This window comes from Eschscholzia californica, unplaced genomic scaffold (assembly GCF_041429995.1).
Source record: "Eschscholzia californica isolate CP2 unplaced genomic scaffold, dmEscCali1.0.p SCAF_4, whole genome shotgun sequence".
NCBI classification, from domain to species: Eukaryota; Viridiplantae; Streptophyta; class Magnoliopsida; order Ranunculales; family Papaveraceae; genus Eschscholzia; species Eschscholzia californica.
Window position 1 is genome coordinate 49529967 of NW_028238461.1, and position 19481 is coordinate 49549447.

The following is a 19481-nucleotide window of genomic DNA, read 5'->3' on the forward strand; positions in this document are numbered from 1 at the left end:
GTTTCAAACCAGACCGAATCTGGTTTCGCACCAGATTCCGATCTGGTTTGAAACCAGACCGAATCTGGTTTCGCACCAGACCTTCAAGGTCTGGTTCTCCGGCGAAGGGGCTCCGCCCCTTCGCCGGAGTTATAGAGAGAGAGAGAGGTAAAGAAAGAAGAAGAGAGAAAGAATGAGATGAAGAAGAGAGAGAAATGAAAAAAAAAATTTATTTTGGTAAAGGTGGCCGGCCGGCAACCTTTCGTCGGAGAAGAAGGGTGAGGTGGACAGAGTGATGTGACAATTGTTAGATGAGGTGGACAAAGAAAAAAAAATAATTACAGAAATGCCATGGGAGTAGAATTGGGAGGTTGAAAAAATTTGGGGCCATTTAGGAATTTTTTGGGGCCAAAACGAACTGCCGGACACAATTAGGGGCCAAAACGACCAGTTAATCACAAATCGGGGGCCAAAAACGGAATTTTCACTCTTCTAATAAGCGACAGACTTAAACCGAATCGACTATCTTTATTTCTATTTATTCATTTATCTCTTCATAGTATATTTTTTAAACACTCCTAATAGACGACTGATATCTACCAAGGTCTAGATTAAATCTACTTCATTTTAAACTCTTATATCATTTTCCAATTTGATTGAGATTCACCTTCTACTAGGCCAAAAAGGGTAAAATAGTGGGGAAATGGGAAACCTAATAGGTACATATGACTATTTTATACTTTCTTTTTCGCGGGGAAGCCACCAAAACCTATACGGGACAGTCGTAATAAACACACAAATGATCCCTGAAAAAAGAGTTTCTATTCGAAATCTTCAAAAGGTAAAAATGTAATCATAATATTGAAGAGATAGAAACATAAGACGTCCATTAAACCATTTCATAAATAAATCTCACTCAGCATTCCTTTCTTCTCTCTCTCTCTACTTTTCTCTCTCTTCTCTTGAATTTATTCAAGAACTAAAATCGGCAAATTCAGGTGGCGGAAGCAACAAATCAACAAAAACAGAAGTACAAAAGAGTAATTAAATGTCAATTTTGTACTCCAGAAATGCTTATTAATGTCGAATAATAACAACAGATTGAAGGATAATTTCGGTTTCTTGTTCTTCAAGTTTCAAACAGAAATTTTGAAAATTTTATAGATCTAGTTTGATTTTGAGTAGTATTTGATAGTTTGATTTAACTTATTTACTTGTGTTTATGTGATTGTTGCAGAAATTGAAGATTTATGACGGAAAACACTCTGGAACTGGAAGTGCCACCGCCGGAAACCGGTAACTCTTTTACTGCACTTCTTGAACTTCCACCGAATCAAGCAATGGAACTTCTTCATCAGGAACCGGTATCTAGAAATCATACGGCGATATCCGCCATGGAATTCGGCGAATCAACACTAAAGGAACAACAATATCTAAGTTACGCACCTAATTCTTCTCCAATCTTCATTTCGAACATGGATCTGATTGACCGAGCTGCTAGGTTTTCAAATTTCGCTAACATTGTGAAAGGAGATTACATTTCGGAGATGAACTTCATTCCTTCAAATTCAAGTGAAGTGAAGAAAGAACTAACCGATTCCGAGTCAAATCATAGTTCATCTCCGATTTTCTCCGATAAATCGAATCAAAGTGAGAGAAAGAGATCAACGAAGAGAAAATCGGAAGGAGAACAGAAGGTAAAGCTAAACAAAGAATCCAAAATTATAGAATAAAAACTTTCCGTATGTAGTCATTTAGTTTTCGATTTTCAGCTTCAAAAGCGATATAACTTCCTTTTTTCTTTCATTTTCGGCAAATTAGGTTAAAGTTTCTGCTGGAAAGAGTAAACGCGTAGGAAATGTTGAAGACTGCAAGCAACTTCCTTATGTTCATGTTAGAGCTCGTCGAGGCCAAGCAACCGACAGTCATAGCTTAGCTGAAAGAGTAAACAATTTAACTAATCTCTTACTTTATTAGTAGTTAAGTAACTGAAAATCATGTTTATTAAGGTAATCGTGCTAATGGTGCGTATCTCGATGCTGCCACAAACAATGCACATTAGCTATTGATTCACTTGGGGTTTAGTCTACACCCAAAGATTTTATTTGCTTGCTTTAGGTTACAAAAAAATGTTTCAATCTTGTTTAGGAACTGATGTGACATTTTCTAACGCATTTTCGGTATATTTCTTAAGAAATCTCGGTGATTTAAAATCAATAATACTTTCCGCCACTGAATAAGACTACGCACGTTAAGAATTCTGAAAAAATTGATTAATGATGTGTGATGATTTGATTATGTTTCAGGCAAGGAGAGAGAAAATTAATGCAAAGATGAAGCTTCTTCAAGAAATGGTCCCTGGTTGTGCAAAGGTTAGGTTTCAATCTTTATTCTTTTGTTTTTTCCATTTTATTTGGAGAATTACTATAATTATAGAAAGAAGACATTAATTCAGTATATAATGGTAAACAAGGACAACCTTTACCTAACTAGTAGGTATTAATCTTAAAGGACATTCTTCAATGGTCCCCTTAGAGATATAATATACTGTTTGGTCGTTTTATTAAGTGAAATGGACATGACCATTTGGACCACCACTCCGATTAGAACCTTACACTCTAAATATCCATTTATTGGGTTGTTTCGTAGTTGTAAAGTTAGCTAACCAACATGGCAACATGGTTGCTCTAAGTGATAAGAAGTAGGAACTTTTATGGCTAAGAGTATGATACCTTCAGAGCTAAGGTTTTCAAAACAGTAGATTAAATTGAAGTTTAATCCGGCCCCTTCAGGGTCTGGGAGTTAAATCCGACTATTTCGATTCAGAAAAATCAAACGTAGACGAGTCAGATTCAAAATTAAGAAAAACAAAAACAAAATCAGAAACAAATACCACCAATATTCCTAAATAAACAAATACATAATTTTAAGCTTTAATTAGGGTTGTCAATTTACTTGATATCTTTCATGACTTCACATATTCAACTTTTGGATAGCTTGGAAAATGTGACAGAAAAAGATAGTTGATCAATTCATAAAGAAGAAAGAATCAATTCTGATGTTTTCAGTATAAAGGTGTTAAAGAAACCGTATCAAAGATCAGCCTTGGGTAATGAGTGGGTGAAATGCTACCTAACTCTTACTAAAGGAATCATTGAATCAAAGATTTCTGACTTACTAGACTTCCAAAATCAAGAAAAAGATATACTGAAAAGTTAGTCTTATAAACTTTAAGATCTCTCTCTTCTTTCTTTTCTTTAGGCAAAAGATTTTCTGCAAAGCTAAGAATTATTTGAATTTAACATATCAGTTTATGTCCACTCACAATGCTCACTTATCAATGAAAAAGAGAAAAAGAACAACTACAAATTTCATTTTTAGTCTATTGCCAATGCTATAGTTTGGGTGAAAAAGTTTCTCGCTTCAATTATTTGATTATTGTAAACTTCGTTGAGAACGTAAATATATTTTACGATGTTGCAAAATATAAATGATAAGTTTTTCGAGCTTAGTGTTTTTATAGTCATTATGATAGGGAATTTCTTTTAAGCACGAGGAGGCTACCAACTCTGGTCCGAGCCATAACGGGAGTCGGGACACCGACACGTTAGTGTCAGCTCGGGCTCAATTGAGTTGCATGACTTTTTTTATATTTGAGCCCTTAAAGGATAGTGGTATTTTCTCTTTCATCTTCCTCAGTGCATCTAATCTAGAACATCCCCAATAGACCAACAGTCTGGATAATACTCTAAGAACCATGGCGAGTCACCCCTGTTACCCTGTATATCTGGTTACAAGTTTATTTTATGTAGTCCTTATATTTCGGTTTTTGGCTGAGACTTTTACTTATTTTTTTTCTGCTGTTTAGAATTTGTCCCTAACTTATTCACATTTCGTACTTTATCATGATGTATGAATTAAATCTCTCAAATGCTGCTCCAGTTTATCCCTGCAAAACTATTTATCGCGTCCGTAGTGCTCCCCACCATTGGCCTGATGTTGTCCGCTATCACTTTCGTTAAAGGACTGAACCAGAAATAACCACTCAATTCATGCCCACAGAGTTGCAGACTGGTGGGCCATTTGCCTGTAAAATTTATTTCAACTTACATCTTCCACTATTAACATGTGGTCATTTAATATTCAAGTTATTGGCAATAACTGGAAATTTTCTCCATATCATATATTTGGTTATTAGGTTTTCCATGTCTAAATAGGCCTATCTCGCGCACCTTTTCCTGTATGACATGCACCTTGATCTTAACACATTTTTTGTTCGGTGATATATAACATGCATACTTTTCGTGTGTGACAATGTTATTTCCACCATATCCCGATCGAACAAATCCCTATATACAATACTTCTTATCGTGGTGTCCATACTCCCATGTACATAATAATTAATAGATACACCCTGAGATTAAATAAATTGTTGTGTTATAAACCAAAATGGTTGGTTCTAGGAGTTAGGATTGGATCAGTGGTTGGGGATAGAAGTGGGAGTATATCAATTATCTTACACTATTTCATTGAGGAAATTATTTTGCAGATAACCGGAACAGCTTCAGTGCTGGACGAGATAATCAACCATGTTCAATCCCTTCAACATCAAGTAGAGGTGCCTCCGTCTGTCTGACTCTTCTCTTTCTCTCTGTCAAACACCAGCACAAAATAAAACTTCTTTTGGCACAGTAGAATTTCGCCCCAGCAGAAAGCTTATGGGCTGATCACTGGGCTTTAGCTCAGTCTTAGTAGGCCCAAACATTTGTTACCATGTTGGGAAATTTTAAATGCACCCACCATTTGTTGTTATATACACTCACAAGTCACCTCTAATGTATTTTTGTTCAAGTCAAAGAAGATGGAGTGTGGCAGGTAGAAATGGTAAGTGTATATAAAATTTCCCTACCATGTTTCTCTTAAGGGAAACTAAGGAGGTGTTCCATTTTTTTTCGAAAATATCATTGGGTCTCAGACTGAACTCCTAAAACACATAAGAGACTGATTTGCTTGTTAACTTGTGGTTACAGATCCTTTCGATGAGACTTGCTGCAGTTAACCCCAGAATCGACTACAACCTTGATAGCTTAATGGTCTCCCAGGTACTCCCTTCATATTCACCCTACCTGTCCAGACCTTTTCATTCGGAAGTGCATCTCAACTTGTTTGAATACCTTTAAGTAGTGAGTATTTAGGATATATATATATATATATATATATATATATATATATATATAAAATATGCAGCGATAACCAGTTGTTTGATCATACCAACTCTGACATTGTTACTGATTTCTACAACAAACAGAGTGGAGGTTTAACGCCGAGTAGCTTCGCAAGTTCAGTAACAGCTGAATCTTCATTCTGGCCAGGAATCCAAATGAACAACATTACAGGGCATCAGTATCTTCATGATCTAAATCAACCTCACCACCAGCAAGTTGATATGTTCCAACAGCCATTATGGGAGAGAGAAACCAACCAAAGCTTTATCACTAGTCCTGAAAACTCTGTATATAGTTACAACTCCACAAATTCAGGTAATTCCTTAATTTTAACCCCATCACTAAATGGACAATTTATTCGAAAATTCTAGGTCCTCCCCCCCCCCCCATTTTTTTTTATCTTACTTCTTAGCTAAGGATCTTAATGCTTACATACACACAAATGATCGGCGTGAATATCTTCAATCTTACACCTAAGCACCCAACTATACAAGTGATCTAAGATTTTGTCTTTCTTATTGTGGCACAGTGGCTCTTCATCCCAACCAGTTGAAAATGGAAATGTGAAGTCTTTGAAGCAAAACCTAGCTTGGGTATATATATATATAGCAATATGATTATTGTACATATAATATATAGGTAAATTTAGGGTTAGTGCAGAGTTAGTATATATTTTCCAGATTGTTGTAGGGTTTAAGCTGTTGTTTCTTGTTTGCAAATTTTGGCAGAAAGAAACAGTTTGAAGCCTAAAATTAGTTTATATATCCCACAACCCCTCTGCCTAGACATAGAACGGTAGATAAGTTGCTGTCAAATGTTAGACGTATATAAATATATCTCTTGGCTTATGTAATTTGGTGTTTTATGATGTGATCTAGTCTACGAGCGCTATCAATTGATATAGTATTTTGCAAGACTAATGGACATACATATGTACTTATTTCTTCACATTCGAATATATGATTTTAGTAGTTGTATTTTCTTACGAAACAAACAAATCGGTAATGCATGAATTACCAAAAAAGTTAGGGTTAAGTGAATTTGATCTAGCAATGTCCGCTATAACAAATATTTTAATCCTTTTATGGACTTGTTTTCTTGCTCTATATGTTTACCTTCTCCATACTACAGTATCTAATCAGAAACAATATTATCGTTTTCTAGTATAATAGTAATAGCGGAAGACCTTTAAGCATTATTACATTGTATAAATAGTAGTAGCTAAATCATACCCTACCAGATTGATTGTTGTCAGTTTGGAGCTCCATAAATTCAATTCTATGAAGCGTTTCTACTAGAAGGATATGAGAAAATCTAACAATAATTAAAGGCATAAGAATGTATTATTGTCTCATATTAATTAAGAGGGAAACAAAAATCAGTGGAGTTGATGGAAACCCAATCAATATAGGACCCACCTTCCTACTTATCTTATCTACTAACAGATTCGATTAAAACCAGGCCAGATTTCGGTGCCTGCCTTTGACTGTCAAAATGCATTATACAACTAATACAGGAGTGTATACTGTATTGGAGTGATGATCCTTGTTAGGTTATCTTCTCGATCAAGAGACTGAAATGTTGCATTTAATTATGTCTTTGTTCGAGTTTATTAGTCTTAACTCTTCTTGAAAATTGACTCGTATAAAAGGATTATACTCCATATGACTTATCTAATTCGCAAAGTTATCTAGATCTAATGTCTAGACGGTGTGAGATAACCGAGTGGTAAGAGTTAATATTTTTCCTCCACGTTAGGGATAATTTTACTAGGTCTCTGATCTATCAAAATACTTTCTAACACTACGGTTGGAGTCAATTGGATCAACATTTAAAGAATTGGGTTTGGAAGGAAATGATTGCCCATATGCAAAATTCTGAAGTCGGAGGGGAAGGGGATAGTGTTAATAGCTGGCAACTTTCTGATGCCTTGATGTCATGTATGCTTCTGTGTTCAAAATTATAATATACAAAGCTTGATTGTGGAAGTTTATGATGCTCTCCTCCAAAATGACATTGTCACTATAGGGGGAAAAAAGTTATCTTAATTGGTCGAGTAGTTCATGGTGGTGAATGGAAACTTCTAAATATTGATGTGAAGCAAGGGTACGATAGAACTTTCAAAAACCATTTTAGTTTCTCAGTATTCATAGTTGTGGCCTTATTATATAAGTATCTACATACATTGACCCAACAGTATTACTAGTTTATCAAGACAGTTCTACATTCTTCATCAAAAAAAAAAAAAAAGACAGTTCTACATATTTGTAGAAATTAGCCACTGTTATAGGATGACATAGACCAGTCTTCTATGCTGCTAATTGTACTGTTTGCTTTGATATTTTCAGACTTCACGGTTTTAAAATGTCTACCTAGAAAAAAAATGTTTAATTTCTTAAGAGGAATATCATACTCCGTCTCTCCACTGATTTAGATTTGATTTAAGACACCCACAAATTTAAAAGATTAGGACCCCAACATTTTAACACACGACTGACCTATAAGATACACCGGATGGAACCGGCCGCCCAACGGGGTCTTTCAAATATTCTTCCTTAGACTCATCTTAATTTTCCATTCCATCAGGATCAGCCTACTCTGAATTCCTTTTAGTAATGTAACATGTTAATGATCCATGAATTATCCAGTGAGTCCTAGAGGCTAGATGGATAGTTAGCTCATGTGTATGGTATTAGGGAGATGCTAGAGAGCCCAAATTTTTTGGGCATTTTAATGCCCAGCTGATGTGGAATCACTAAAAGACAAGGTTTTTTCAAAGTTTGACTACGGGGGGACCGCTTTTATTTCTAAATGAGGAAATATGTCACCCTCTAAGTACCAATTTCTAAGCCACTCTATCATTTCCCGTTTATTGGGGATCCCACTCCCACGTATATTCCAAATAAGGGCAGAACATCAATCAACTCTCAGACACCATTAAATAAAGATTGTATACTATTAGTATCTTTTGTCTATGCACATGCCTCTGTTCCAAAAAATTTCTCGTGTCGTCTTCTTTCCTAAATACTATTGACCCTTGATCAGAATCCATGTCCATGTGCTCATAATTATATATCTATTTAATTATTATTTGTACTTTAACATCATTTTCAGAGGTTTAACTAGATCTTAATAAATCTAATCAGTATTTGCTGGTGCTACATCAACGTCTCACTTGACTTACTAGTAAATTATGTAAATCCAAAAATATAAGATTAATAGAAATGATCATGATATGTTACTTCTACAAAATTTATGTCTTAGAATCTAATAAAGAAATGGGTTAAAGTAAGGCATGAGAAAATGGTTTGTCAAGATAATTGAATCTTTCTCTCTTAAGATTGTATACTTGTGCTCCAATATTATGTTTTATCCTCTATAAGTTTAAATGAACGAAAAATAGAGAAACGTAAAAGAAACGGGTTAGAGTAAGGAGGGATTGAGAAAATTGGCCAAAAATGAAAGGAGAAGGTTGAACAAATTTTGGCCCATATCTCTTTCTTGCATTGACAAATGAACACGACATTTTCATAAAAATAAGACATAAACAGGCTTGGCTTTCGAGCTATCAAACACTCCTTACTTTATGACAGAGAAAAAGATAGGTAAGTTCCATAATTTCATATTCATGAATGATATGGTATATGGATGGGAGAATGAATAAATTCTTTATGTATAAAGTTTGAAGGGGGTCATTTGCTTTCCCTGTGTTTGTTCCATAATCATGTGGTGTGTAGTTTAGAAAGCCACACGCTACAGCATTGGTGATTTGGTGGGCATACCATTTCCAAAGAAAAATTAGAAAATCATGATATCTAATAACTAATTAAAGTGGCATGATATTAACCACATCTTATAGTTCCTATTACTTCCTTTTTATATAAAAATAATTATGTCTCACTTATAATTCAAATAGAACATGAAGCAATGCTATTGACAATTGCACACACCACTATTCACTTTTACATTACAAAACCAAAACACTGTTTGGTTTCCTTTCCACAAATTACATATGATTTTACGTCTGAAAATTTGATTTTCGTTATTTATTCTATTGTTCAGATTTTTTCGACTGTTTTACTTTACGCATAAAAAGTTGATGACCCGACTTAGAGTTGTTAATTGTTAGCCTTTAGTTTCGTTTCATAAAAAGTAGCATTGCCTTTATATCATGCTCTCAAATCTATAATCAATCTTTAAAAAAAATCTCTTTTCAATACAAAAACTAAAAATTCATTAATAAAAACATTCAAGGATTTGTTAAATTATTGGCCTTTACTTTTATTTTATTAATTTCACATGCATGATACTGTTTCACTCTGAACCTCCAGACACCTTTCGGTAATTTACTTCATTATCAATTTATCATCAACAATTAATAACATTTATAACAAAAGTACAAAAAACAAATAAAAATACAAGTACATTGGCTCACATAATATAGAAGAAAAATAGAGAAAGAGAAACAGTAATTAATTAAACTACTCTTTCTCGTAACACTACCGTTACTATCATCATTAACTGATATATTGACATAATATCGGAAACGTAAAGTCACAGATTGAACAGACAAATAATGTCTGAGAACAAGAAAACTTTCGATGTAGTTTGTCGTGATTTGATATTTACTTGATCAGAATCATAAAAAAAACAAGAAATACGACTTTCTACTTACAATTGACCTAGTGTTCCTTGTTCCATAACGTTTTCCTTTTAACACACATGAAGAGGCGATCCACAAAGACAATCGTTATTAACAAATGATGACGCTTCTAAATGATCGAAAGGAGATCCACTCGGAATCTGACCACATAAATGATTATGACTCAGATCTAAATGACCGATATATAACGCTTCAGATATTGATTTTGGTATCGGTCCTGTGAAATTATTATGACTCAGATCTATAGCTGTAAAATACGATCTCGGTCCAAAAACATCTGGTATTTTACCTTGTAAACCGTTATTACTCAAATTCAAAATACTCAAACCAGAACCGTTTAATAAACTCATCGGGATCTGACCTGAAATCTTGTTTCCGTCAAGATTTAAAGTCGATAATACTTTCATTTTTCCGATTGCTTCCGGAATTGTACCGGAAAGTTGATTCAATGATAAATCTAAATCTGCTAATCTGTAAATATTACAAATCGATGAAGGAATCCAACCTGAGATTTGATTTCTACTTAATAAAGCTCTACTTAACATTTTAAGTTTATCCATTTGACGAGGAATTTCACCGGAAATTTTGTTGTTTCGAAGATCAAGATGCATTAATGAAGACATTTGAACTATCGAAGACGGAATCTCACCGGAAATTAGGTTATCAGCAACATTAAGAACAGTAAGTCTTTTCAATTTTCCAATATCTTTAGGGATTTTACCGGAAATTTGATTTCCGATAAGATCGAGAGTTCGAAGAAACGGAAGTGAAGTAATACAAGAAGGAATCTGACCTGTAATACCTTTCCAATCAGCAATTACTAAAACTGAAAGACGATCAAGTTTACAGATCGACGGTGAGATAGTACCAGTCATATAACCAGATTTACCGTTTTCTTTGAAGATTTTATCTTCAGATTCACCTCGTAAGTTGATATCAACAACTCTATGAGTAGAAGGATCACAATGAACACCGTACCAGTTTTTGCAACAATCATGACCTTTCCATGATTTGAAGATGCCTAAGTAAGGTTCGTGGAGAGATGATTTGAAGGCGAGAAGAGCTGATCGGTCTGATCTTGAACAGGAGTTAGCAGTTGAAGTAATGGAGAGAATGAGTACTGAAATGAAGAAGAAGAGAGAAGAAGTAGTAGTAGTAGCCATATATAGTTTCTCTCTCTATACTTCTTTCTCTCTCTAGAAGAAGAGTGATGTTAAATTGGGATTGGATGAGATATGGAGGTGATATTGAAGGAAGTATGGTTATGATGGAGAAGTTTAATAGAAGTAGTTTATATATGGGAATTGTGACGAATATACCCCTGGATAGAGCTCAAATTACAGTTAAGGTGAGACCGCGGTGAAGATCACGAGGGATGACAGTTAACGAAAAAAGATGAATGATTACGTTTTCTGTTATTTGCTTTTTATTAGGTCTATATTATGTCTTCATTGGGTTGCATATTGGCACCTAGGGTTGTTTACATCCATTAACATAAGTTTCACCTCTTATTTTTTTGTTGATTGATCATCCTATTATAAATTAAGTTGGGCAAGATACTGAGATGGCCAACACTACACCAAGTTCTAGTTTTCACATTCTTATGTGACCATTTAGCAAGTTTTTGTAGCAGTGGCCTTTCCATTTTTTTTTAAAGTGGTGGCCTTTCTATTTGCATAACAAATTTTGTTTCCTTAAACGACTCGCATTTGTACACTGACCATTATGGTCTAATACCAAGATCAAGTCCTATACAAGCGGACTAAACAACTGACCAAATAATAAGAGAATGGAGAAGCATGGTAGTTAATATTAGGGAGAATTTGACATACACCCCCACTATTATATGAATATTAGGACTACACCCCCACTTTTTGAAAACTTTTGATATACACCCCCACTTGGACGGAAACCGTCAACTCAGAGTTAAGTTGGGTGTGTGCGAAACACACGTGCCAACCATGACGATTTTACCCTTTTGTAGTTGTTGAAATATTTTGAGCGATTTTGACATACACCCCCACTATTATATGAATTTCTGGACTACACCCCCACTATTATATGAATTTTTGGACTACACCCCCATTTTTTGAAAAAAACAAAAATTTTCAATTTGCCCTCCAACGATCATCTTTTACCGTTTGCCTTATAAATTTATTTATTTTAGACAAGCTAAAAGGTCAAAGCGAAATAACTATATGAGATATCAAACTATAGAAAAGATGGGATGAACTATTTGGGATATCAAGCGAAAGAATTTATTTATCTTATATGGGAGGAACTTATTTATCTTATTTGACATATAAGATAAATAAGTTCTTTCGCTTTGATCTTTTAGCTTGTCTAAGATAAATAAGTTTATAAGAAAAAAGGTAAAAGATAATCGTTGGAGGGCAAATTGAAAATTTTTGTTTTTTCAAAAAATGGGGGTGTAGTCCAAAAATTCATATAATAGTGGGGGTGTATGTCAAAATTGCTCAAAATATTTCAACATCTACAAAAGGGTAAAATCGTCATGGTTGGCGCGTGTGTTTCACACACACCCAACTTAACTCTGAGTTGACGGTTTCCGTCCAGGTGGGGGTGTATATCAAAAGTTTTCAAAAAGTGGGGGTGTAGTCCTAATATTCATATAATAGTGGGGGCGTATGTCAAATTCTCCCTTAATATTACTGCTTGTCTAGCAGCCATCTCCTCCCCTTCATCACTTACATGTTAACACATTTTTTATCGTGGGTTAACATATAGGTGATAAATTCATGAAGTTAATAATCCACTAGCATGGGTGGTAAGAACTAAGTAGTTTACCCTAACAATAGAGAAAGATATAAACCCTAAATTATAGGAGGGTATGTGGATGATGATGATAATAATGGGGATCAAATAATAAATGAACAAGGGCAGCCATGTGAGATGTGACACATGTATGGCATGATTTTGAGGACCTAACGTCCTAACACACATTATTTATCTAAAAGACAAAAAAAGGTAACATGGGATTGCCTCTCACTGTTTGAATACATAAATCTAGGGTTTCCACGTGAAACTTCCCCATCCCCTACCAACATACCACCCAACTTTTTATTCAAAATGTCGTCCTCCTCGCCCCTTTAATTTAGTCCAAATCAGTCAAATCAAATTAGGACCTATTATCATTTGTGAAATGACAATTTTATCGCTTTTCTTATAGGAGTTTGTCATCGAGGTGGTAGTGGGGGTGGTTCATTTATCCTCTCCGTTGAACATCTAAGAGCATTTTGAGACTAAATTTGGCCTACGGATTCACTGCTCCAGGTTTCCTATGTTTACCAAGTGGGCGCTTAGGGATGTATGTCTATAGCCAAATTGGGAGTGCTTATATAATTAAGCCAAACCTACCATTTACCCAAACTCCAAACCTTCGGGCTTACCAATTTCATAGGTTAATAATTGTTGCTTTATAAGTCAACATCTTAAGCTTGTCACAGTTCAGTATACTACCGAACAGCCCTCGCATCAATCTTTGTCTCATGTGTTCACCTTACACTGATACTACACCATTTTCCTGTCACGCCGAGTCATTCTCCAATCTCCAGTCTTGAAAGCGTAAAAAAACATTAAAGTAACTAGAACTGAGACGATCAGTTTCTTAGAACAACTAAGATATTTTTCTTTTTCAACAGCAAGAACACTAATATTCGCAGTAAAGAGATATAAATGTTACCACAACCAAAATGAGCTTCACACAAACTAAGAAGATAATGATGGAGCATCAGCTAACCTTTCTGAGATAAACAGAATAGATGATTTTAGACTGCTACACGGTCAAAGAAACACTTACACCTTCACAGTTTTTTATCACATTACAGCAAAATCGAAGTTGACTATTCATAAAAAAACGACCAAAAGAGAGCAGTTCCGATAACTACCACAATGGCATCAACCTGTAAATTTAGTTCTCTCGAAAGGAGAGGCAAAGATCCAAGAAGCACGACAAGTTACCATATTGCAGTGATTCAAAATTCAACCATTGATTAATAGATAAAATGAAACTTACAATGGATTTTGACACTGCTTAGTTAGATTTTCAAGATATTCCAGAATGTAACAAATCCTCGTCGGAAATAATTGAGAGAACAGCTACTTTCACGAGCCTGTATACCAATCGTACAAAAAGTTCAAGAAAAAAGAGATATGGTTAACCAACTTCAGAAAAGCTTAGTAATTTCAAGAACATAGTTTAAGGATAACCAACATAGAAAGAAATATGTAATCGCTTAGCCAAACAAAGAGACCGGGGATGATTTTCAAATACAATATGTATTTCTTGTAAAGAAATAGATGATATTGAGGGCAGGAAACAATTTACTCTCTTACACTAATAAGTTCAGTTCCATCAGAATCGACCAAACTATTTTCTCTCCTACCTTTGTCACTTCATTTTTTGGATCAGTAAAATTCAAACCCTAGTCTCCACAATTGAGAAACAGATATGTTACCTTCGTCATTTCTAAACTTTAATATAATCAGTAAAAAGGTTACCCACTTATATAAGACCCTACATAAATATAAAGTTCGGCCCTTGGAGACGCAATTTAGCTTCCAAGATCCCAAATTGGTGCTTATGCCACCACACCAAACCAAAGTTGTATTATTTTTTAAATAGTTCGAAAAATGATACCTGAATGACCAGCATGAGGGGATTATCTATGAAGGTATTTTCGTATAATGTACACTCAAGTTTAAACTTTTCATGGATTTCATTAACAGAATACCCTCGTGCAGAACTACGAGCAGCAAACTAAAAAGCACCCTAAAAATGGGAAACCAAACTTATATGCACAAAAAGCTGGATTAAAGCCAGAAAAATATAAAGCAAAGTTATCTAAGATAAGCAAAATAAGCTTATGCATAACCAACCTAAAAATGACAATGCAGAATAGGCATAAATAAACTCCAAGCTTGACATAGCGGTACTTCTTCTCTCCATTAAGTAATCTAAATATCTCGGTTACATCTACGAGATGCTTCTTTTCCAAATACCTGACATAGTAACAGAAAGTGCATGAGAGATAGAAAGATTAAACAGAAGAATGTTTTAGTGCGCAAGATCAATGATACTGGTCTAAAATTTGAAGGGAAACGCTTGGAGCTTCATATGTTGGGACTTTGATTTTTGACCTCACCATGAACATTCATGTACTCAACTTCCTTATCCTATCTACAGTTGAAAAAACTCTATAAAGCAGAAAGTGAGGCATGAAAGTAGAGATAAAAGATAACTATGAAATAGGTTTCCCTGTTTTTAGAATGTCTTTCCGATCAAATAATAGAAATTTATAGTGGAGTACGAAATTCTTTGCCTTGCGACCTAATGCATTTCCCTCAAAAGGAAAAGGTAATAGAGAAATGAAGCTAAAACCTAAAAGAGCAGCATGATCGATTTACTAGCTACAGGAAAAGTGACAATGTGAACTTCCTCACAAACACAAGCATACTGAAGTACAATGTACAACTCAGAAAAACTCAAGTTTGATAATTTTATATAAATATATGTTTGCATACAATGGTAAAAATCTCTATTTTGAGCGCAACATCTAAACACCATACCAATGATATCAGTAAAAAGTAATATCGGTATCAAACTACACGAGGAACAACTTGACATATAACATATTAACAGTCTAACGCGGAGTGTCATGTTCTGAATGTGCAACAGATGAATTACATATACAAGAAGCTGGGAGTCAGCATCCATCTACTAGGAAGGCAATACGAGAACTTTGAATGTAATTTTCAAGTAATGAAAGCACAATTGTTTTCAATACCAAAATATGCATACCCGAACAGTTAATATTTAATATAAATTAGAAAGTCAGCAGGTGGAATTTCTGCATAGAAAGATAATACTTACAACTTCAGATGATAGTAAGTAAGTGGGGCCATTATCAGGAACATGAACCAGTGCCACGTCAAGAGGAAAAGAGCGCATAGCGTTCCTTGAGCCAAAAACTCTTTTACGACAATGCTATTAATACGTGATGATGAATCATATGGGTTGATGTAGTCAAACTCCAAGTCTGATAAGCAAATAAGCTGCAACAGATGGACAAAATTTTCAAGAAACTCTAGCCAAGCAGAGGACAGTAATATGAACTAGACATGAACGACAAAAATGCAAATCAGAAATTCTCTTCTGAAGCTATTCAATGTAAAGCCAAAAATTACATAATGAAACATAGTAGTAGACCAAGGAAAGAAAACAGAATCATAATTAGATAACAAATAAACACGTTAAATTACTAAGGTATATCTACAATGTTGTGGCTTCATATACTTCTGTAGGTAACATTACTCTTTGGCCTCCTAAAACCCATGCAGGTTTTTCTCCAAGTTTTTTTTTTTTGAAGATTAATGTTCTACTTCAACTGTCTACCCTCTCGACGTTTTTTCTCCAGTGTCCCTATCCTCTCGATGAACAATGACAACCCAACTGGGTATAACTTCTAAGTCAGATCTCAGAAGTCAGAGAACCCCTGCCCACCCTAATCTCTGTTAGTGTTATATCTCATTCGCCAGATTGTTTCTGCATCATCTTCCAGTCCACTAAGCGGCTAACCTGCTACCAGTATTAAGGCCTCTAAAATATCCTAATAACGGAATGAGTTTTATATCCAGAAAGGACGCCAAGTTCGCTGCTGACGTGGTAATCAAGAGTCTATCAATTTATGCACAGAACAGTAAGACGAAAGAAGCATTACTTCTCCAACTTATTTCTATATAGTGGATTCCATTTCGCCTATATACAACGTTTAAGGTACTGCATAAAACATCTGGATCTCAATTTTCATACAATTAAAAACTTCAATATGAGCAAATAGTCCTGCATAGAAAAAGGGTACTCTTCTAACCAATAATATACTATATGTAGGACTTCTCTACTCATTGCCAATTGGTTTTGAGCTGAGAGGCTATAAATTTAACATGATGTCAGAGCTAGATCCACACGTGATGGGTTCGACGACCAGACATACTCCAGATCATCCAACAAAAAGACATGTGTTAGGCTCAAAAAAACACTACACATCAGGGGGTGTCAGAGTGAAAATTGTACTACATGGACAAAGGGTGCTCCTGAAAGCAATAACGTAATGTGTAGGTCCTCCCAACTCATTGTTAATTGATTTTGAGTTGTATGCCTACAAATTGGACACAATGAACTCGTCTCACCGATATTATATTTGGGTTTCCTTTAAATTTCTCATCCAGTCCAAGTTCTTAGCATCCAGAGTCAGAATGACATGCTAATCACATAATACCCCCAAACTTTATTGCACCATAATGACTACCCCAAATAAAAGATTTGCAAACCCAACTCATAAAATTGATTTCAGATAATCAAATAGAGAAACATTAACCTTAAAACCAATCAATCAAGCAATGTAGAGAACCCAATAAACTAGATCAAGATATATATACTTATTATTTTTCTAGGGTTAGAGTATAGATAGTGATAGTGAGAGATACCTGGTAAAGATTAGAGGCGATGAGAGCAATAGATAAAGCAAAGGAAATAAGCCACAAAATCAACTCCCAAGACATGATAATTTGGTCCAGAAGAATCAAAATTCAAGCACTAGAAACCCCAAAGAAGAACATCTCGTTCATGTAAACATCAAAGTTTGAATTAGAAGATCGATTTGAGTTTCTTTCATGGCGGACGGATTGAAGTGAAAGATTTTGGTAAAATAATTACTACTCAGTATTTATGACAAAGCCAAAGACATTATGATGAGTAGAAGAACGGTCTATTTACTTTTGAGTCGGGCATGCGTCGTTAGCCCACCAGGCCCGTACTATTTTCCTGTCATGGTCTTTTATCCGCTTATTGTTTTTTTTTTCATATGGAAATTGAACAAGGGTATTCGTGAGTCCGGTATTTTAGTGTCACCCATTACCAAATCTGTCACAGTTTGGTTAGTACTTTCTCAAACCGTTACCAAACTGTTCATGGTTTAGTTTTGTTCGGTTACTAACCAAATCGTCAATGAGCGGTTTGGATACTACTGGATACCAATCCATCATAGAAACAATTTGTTCTTCATAAAAATTGACGAATCGAGTTACTTTATTCATACATTGACCTATAATCAAGACAACACTCTCTAAAAACCTGAAGAAACAATTTTTTTTTTGAGAATTCGAATACGGTCTACGTTAGTCGTTACATGGCATTGTTGCATCATGGAGATGTAATGAGCACGATAACTGCCTAATTTAACCGAGAAAGAGACCTGAAGCCCGACAACGAAGAGGCCCAAAGCCCGACAAATTATTACATTATTCATAGGCTAAATTACATAGGATAAATCTTGATGGCAACTGCTTCCACCGAGACTCGGTCCCACAACCTCATGGTGTTAAGAGGGGTATCCAACCTGTTACACCAAAGGGTGGTGGACTCTTGAAGAAACAATTAAACTAACACAATACGTCGAAAAATATTTTAAGCATTTAAGACATGTGCAACCCACCCGACTGGAATATTATATAGTAGCTAGTAACATTAATGACAGGTGGATCGTTTTAAACGAATACTAGTTAGTGGCATTATATTGTAATAGTGTTGCTTTGTATGGGTAGTAGTTATTCTTGTATCTGGCAAGAACTTTTTTTTTTCGAAAGTATCTGGCAAGAACTTGATGAAATAATGTATTTGTATGAAATTATAGAGATATGATAGATATATTTTAGAAAAAAATTATGTATATATATATATATATATATATATATATATATATATATATATATAAACTGAATTTGACTAGTTCAGGTTGGTTTCAATGGTTCCTAAAAATTACATTCACTTACCGAACCAAACTAGTTGATTTTTAGAAATCTACAACTATATCAACCCACTCGTTGTTTGGTTCGATTTGAAAACAGACTTGACATGTTTGATTTATTTTTGCACACTTGTAAAATTGAATACAATCTACTATAGTCATTATAGAATGGGCCTAAAGTCGAACTACATTATTTACACCTTAATAATCCAAGTTCAATAAACTATGGAGTCCACCTCTTTTGGGAATCGTACCCGGGATCTCCAGTATTTTGAAGTTTATGTCAACATTATCCACCACTTAGGCTATCAAATGTCGATTATTCGTTTCTCAGTTGATGTATGTGATTTTGTCTCAATTAAAAGGAACCTAATCGATCTAAATTATCATTCAGTCATTACATAATAGAATAAAACCTAACAATTAAGACTTCAAATTCCATAATAATTCAAAAAAAAAAAACATTGTATCCATTTCCTTTTTTGATATTGAATCCTAAGAGCCATTATGTTTAATACGATATACCACGAATAAAAACATAATTGAATAAGTTTTATAACTATTATTGTTAAAAGTATCTTGGATCTTATGGCCCATTTAAAAACTCTAAGAGGTTAGTTACCCCAGGGGAATGAAAAACCATTTAATACCTTTACTTTAATATAATCTTTAATACAAATCAATAAATAATGGATTCCATCCGTAGTGAATGGAACGCGTGACTTCTCCATATTCCAAGTAGATGCTCCACTAACTGGCCATCGCAGACAGATTAGCTAAATGGGCAAG

At 34.7% G+C, this 19481-nt stretch overlaps 3 protein-coding genes across 6 annotated transcripts; 1 reads left to right on the plus strand and 2 right to left on the minus strand.

Annotated features, from left to right (window-relative positions):
• Positions 1-710: 710 nt before the first annotated feature.
• LOC147545643 (transcription factor bHLH48-like) lies at positions 711-6202 on the plus strand. Of its 3 annotated transcripts, none has more exons than XM_086634729.1 (8): positions 711-820; positions 1217-1676; positions 1801-1923; positions 2286-2351; positions 4529-4597; positions 5010-5081; positions 5288-5519; positions 5734-6202. In XM_086634729.1, the coding sequence occupies exons 2-8, from the start codon at positions 1230-1232 to the stop codon at positions 5769-5771; spliced, it is 1047 nt and encodes a 348-aa protein (XP_086490855.1). In that variant the 5' UTR covers positions 711-820; positions 1217-1229; the 3' UTR covers positions 5772-6202. The 3 variants fall into 3 exon arrangements, with proteins under 3 accessions (XP_086490855.1, XP_086490853.1, XP_086490854.1); XM_086634727.1 differs by having other exon boundaries at positions 732-1019; XM_086634728.1 differs by having other exon boundaries at positions 773-1009.
• A 3338-nt stretch (positions 6203-9540) lies between these two features.
• Positions 9541-11263, minus strand: LOC147545644 (uncharacterized). The gene has a single exon (XM_086636222.1). The coding sequence runs from the start codon at positions 11028-11030 to the stop codon at positions 9918-9920; it is 1113 nt and encodes a 370-aa protein (XP_086492348.1). The 5' UTR covers positions 11031-11263; the 3' UTR covers positions 9541-9917.
• Positions 11264-13491: 2228 nt separating this feature from the next.
• LOC147545645 (protein cornichon homolog 2-like) lies at positions 13492-17693 on the minus strand. 2 transcript variants are annotated; one of them, XM_086636943.1, is made up of 5 exons: positions 17374-17693; positions 15761-15942; positions 14767-14889; positions 13904-14000; positions 13492-13790 (listed from the first exon to the last, which is right to left on the minus strand). In XM_086636943.1, the coding sequence occupies exons 1-4, from the start codon at positions 17446-17448 to the stop codon at positions 13934-13936; spliced, it is 447 nt and encodes a 148-aa protein (XP_086493069.1). In that variant the 5' UTR covers positions 17449-17693; the 3' UTR covers positions 13492-13790; positions 13904-13933. The 2 variants fall into 2 exon arrangements, with proteins under 2 accessions (XP_086493069.1, XP_086493070.1); XM_086636944.1 differs by having other exon boundaries at positions 13492-13804; positions 17374-17631.
• Positions 17694-19481: the final 1788 nt, after the last annotated feature.

Coding starts and splice junctions, on each gene's coding strand:
- LOC147545644 (XM_086636222.1), bottom strand. CDS start 11,030: ATGGCTACTACTACTACTTCTTCTCTCTTCTTCTTCATTTCAGTACTC.
- LOC147545645 (XM_086636943.1), bottom strand. CDS start 17,448: ATGTCTTGGGAGTTGATTTTGTGGCTTATTTCCTTTGCTTTATCTATT. Junction 15,943..17,373: donor TCGCCTCTAATCTTTACCAG/GTATCTCTCACT, acceptor CATCTGTTGCAG/CTTATTTGCTTATCAGACTT. Junction 14,001..14,766: donor TTCTGCATTGTCATTTTTAG/GTTGGTTATGCA, acceptor ATTGGTATACAG/GCTCGTGAAAGTAGCTGTTC.
- LOC147545643 (XM_086634729.1), top strand. CDS start 1,230: ATGACGGAAAACACTCTGGAACTGGAAGTGCCACCGCCGGAAACCGGT. Junction 1,924..2,285: donor GTCATAGCTTAGCTGAAAGA/GTAAACAATTTA, acceptor ATTATGTTTCAG/GCAAGGAGAGAGAAAATTAA. Junction 5,082..5,287: donor ATAGCTTAATGGTCTCCCAG/GTACTCCCTTCA, acceptor TACAACAAACAG/AGTGGAGGTTTAACGCCGAG.